Source organism: Tupaia chinensis, unplaced genomic scaffold (genome assembly GCF_000334495.1).
Source record: "Tupaia chinensis unplaced genomic scaffold, TupChi_1.0 Scaffold000568_1, whole genome shotgun sequence".
Classification (NCBI taxonomy): Eukaryota; Metazoa; Chordata; class Mammalia; order Scandentia; family Tupaiidae; genus Tupaia; species Tupaia belangeri.
In genome coordinates, this window is record NW_006160082.1 from 1,451,749 (window position 1) to 1,454,725 (window position 2,977).

General features: G+C 42.4%; 1 protein-coding gene across 1 annotated transcript in view; it reads right to left on the reverse strand.

The window, feature by feature from the left end:
• TDP1 (tyrosyl-DNA phosphodiesterase 1) overlaps positions 1–2,977 on the reverse strand; it is a gene marked incomplete in the record, with an annotated part of 91,122 nt that overhangs the window by 58,295 nt on the left and 29,850 nt on the right. Inside the window, 2 exon segments of the mRNA XM_014591402.2 lie at positions 2,153–2,231; positions 2,823–2,977. Coding sequence (XP_014446888.1) covers positions 2,153–2,231; positions 2,823–2,977 — 234 coding nt within the window.

The following is a 2,977-nucleotide window of genomic DNA, read 5'->3' on the forward strand; positions in this document are numbered from 1 at the left end:
CATAAGAAAAAACTTCCCCAAAAAAAAAAAAAAAAAAAAAAAAGAGACCCATTTTAGTAGAAACATTGGATAAACCACCAACCTGTGAAATGAAATTTCATTTATGCCTTCAAATCATAGTTGCTCAATATGCCTAAATAATACCTAGATAGAAGTGTGGCTTCTATCATTTGAAAGCAAACAGTCTGAGTGTAACAACTTGAGCTCCAGATAGCTGTGATGGTTTAAAAATAAACCAGAATATAGCTTTACCACGTGAAGCTCTGAAGAAGATTGATCTGCATCCCCTGCTTTGATACTTATGCAAAGATGCAGAAACAATTCTGAAAATACTAGGAAGCTTTATCCACTGAGACAAGAGTTGAGTTGCCTACCTAGAGGGCTGGAGATGGCAAGAAAATTAAGCAAAAGAAAATTCTGCCCCAGTGGAGTGTATTTTCTGACTAATATGTTGTCTAATTTAATATGTAATACTTTTCTTAACACAGTTTAGGCAATAACATTTATACACAGATTTACCAAAAAGTCCCAGGTTCTCGACTTCCATGGTGTAGGTGACAGACTTGAACTGACAACTACCAGACCTAGTTCCTCCTGTGGCACTGAGCCCCTGGTCACTGCAGGACCCTGGACAAGCCCCTGGGTTGGGACTTTACTTCGGTGTTGCAGGCCCCTGGTCTCTGCCTGCCTTCCCTGGGAGGGAGCGGTGCCACAGGAGCTACTGTGTGTGAAAGGTTTGAAAGCCTTTAACAAGCTATTTAACTTTCAGTAAGACTGTGACCATTCGTGGTGTTCTTATTTCAAAGGAAGAAATGCAAAGGAAAATTTTACTAACCAAGGCAATAATAATTCACAGAATAAGAGGTAAGGCTTTTAAGAAAGCCACTTAACAGAAATGATTAAGGTTGGTAAACTGGATAAAGAGAGAGAAAAACTTTAATCTTCAACTAGGTTGTTTTATTCTGTGAAAGGCTTTCCCTTATGTTTTTATATCAACACCAAATATCCTTTTTGGAATTATAGCTATCTTTAGGGAACAGGCTTAGTAAATACTACCTTTTTTGCTGAGTTTATAAGTTAACATCCTTCAATGGGACCAGCAGGAGGCGTAGCGGTTAAGGCGCTGGACTCCCATGTGGTTGACCATGGTTCAAGTCCTAGACCCGGCAGCTTGGATGCATGTGCATACATGCCTGAAATCCCAAAGAGGAGAATGGAGGAGAGGGGATTGCGGTGTGGTCATCCCCCTAGGGGGTGATTTCTTGCTTTGTCTCTGTGTCTCTTTCTGTCTCTCCAGCAAGCAAACATGTCCCATAGCAAAAATCTCTTAATAAAAAAAAAAAAGCTATTCATACTTGTATGAATGGGAACCGTCTATCTTTATTATGAGAAATACAAAAACTAAGATAAGCCCACATCCTTAAGCCACGTAACACAGTCTACTCTATGTCTGTAAGAGAGGTAAAAGGGCTGACCCTCGAGCAGAGTTAAGGGGGTGCAGTGGGAGTGGATCCCACATGGCCGACCGCAGTTTAACGGCAGACCCTGGTGGCTTGGTAAACATGCTGGGCAACGTGTGCGTGCCTAGGACCCTGAGTGGATGGAGAGATGGAGGGAAAGAAATGATTATGGAATAACCAGACCCCACTGGGAGAGGTACTTTCCTTTTCCTTCCCTTCCCTGGCCATCACACACAGCCTGTGTCCTCCACACTCTACCCTTACACACACACACACACACACACACACACAGAGAGAGGCAAAATAAGGCCCAGCTGCGGTAGTGCTGGTTGCTACTTGGCAGGCTGAGGCCACATGGGAGACCTAGGTTTGATCCCTGGCTCACCCTAAAAACTGGCTCTGTGGCATGTGTCTGTAGTCCCAGCTATCCAGAAGGCTGAGGCAGGAGTCTCAGGACAAAGCAAGACCTTGTTTAAAAAAAAAAAAAAGGCAAAAAAAAAAAAAAAAGATACCTTAAAAAGAAAGTACTGAAAACTATAACTAGACCATCAATGTATCAAATGCCTATTTGTTGCCAGGCTCGTGCTGGAAATATTGTGAAGCTGGGATCACAACACACAAATATAAATGAAAAAGCAGAGAGAAAATACGTAAACATGTAAGAAATGTTAGAACAGTAGATGTTTTATTACCTTCCTGAGCCTGAAATGTCCCCAGTTATCTTTCTGGCTTCCTTGAAAGCGTCCTGGAGTTGAACCAATAAGGTAAACACTAAAAGAATATAAAATACACATTATAGAACAGAGTGGTAATGCTTTGGGAACCAAAAAAAAAAAACAAAACCACATGGAAACTATTAGGCGGGAACTTCAAAAACTTTGTGGAAAATTGGAATTATAGTACAAGTTTATTTTGGTGCGAAATTTTTGAAATGCACATGTATTTTTCTATAAGCACACCCCATGAATATTTTGAAGAGTCTCTTATCATGAAATGTTTTAAGAGCCAACCCATTCCCTTCTGATGCTTTCTCCACAGTAGTAACTGATAATGTTATTTTCAAGCAAACCAACTAATAGTGGGATGCTTATAAGGTGTAAGGTACCAGGCAAAGAACGCGTGAATTTGAAAAGTCCCCCAGTGGAGGCTTCAGGTAAGCAGGAAGATTCAGGGCCACCAATTCAATGCCTGAGAACCATGGATGCAGTTACCCACAAAATCTGCTCTCATCCTCTCAATGCACCAGGAAGCACAGCCGAGTCTCACCCCACCTCCTTCCAAGGCCCCCACATTCCTGACCTCATGTCACCTTCAAGGCATGCAACCATCCCAAGCGCCCGGAGTCGGTAAGGCATCACATACTTTGTTTCAGAGAGGTCGTGCTCGTGGATGGTGTCTATCCACTCCTTGAGAGACGGAGCATTGTAAGCCGTCAAGTAACTGATGAGGTCAGCTTTAAAATGTGTTGTTGATTCTCCAGATCTGGGGGTTCCGTGGACGATCCGTGGGTACAAGGG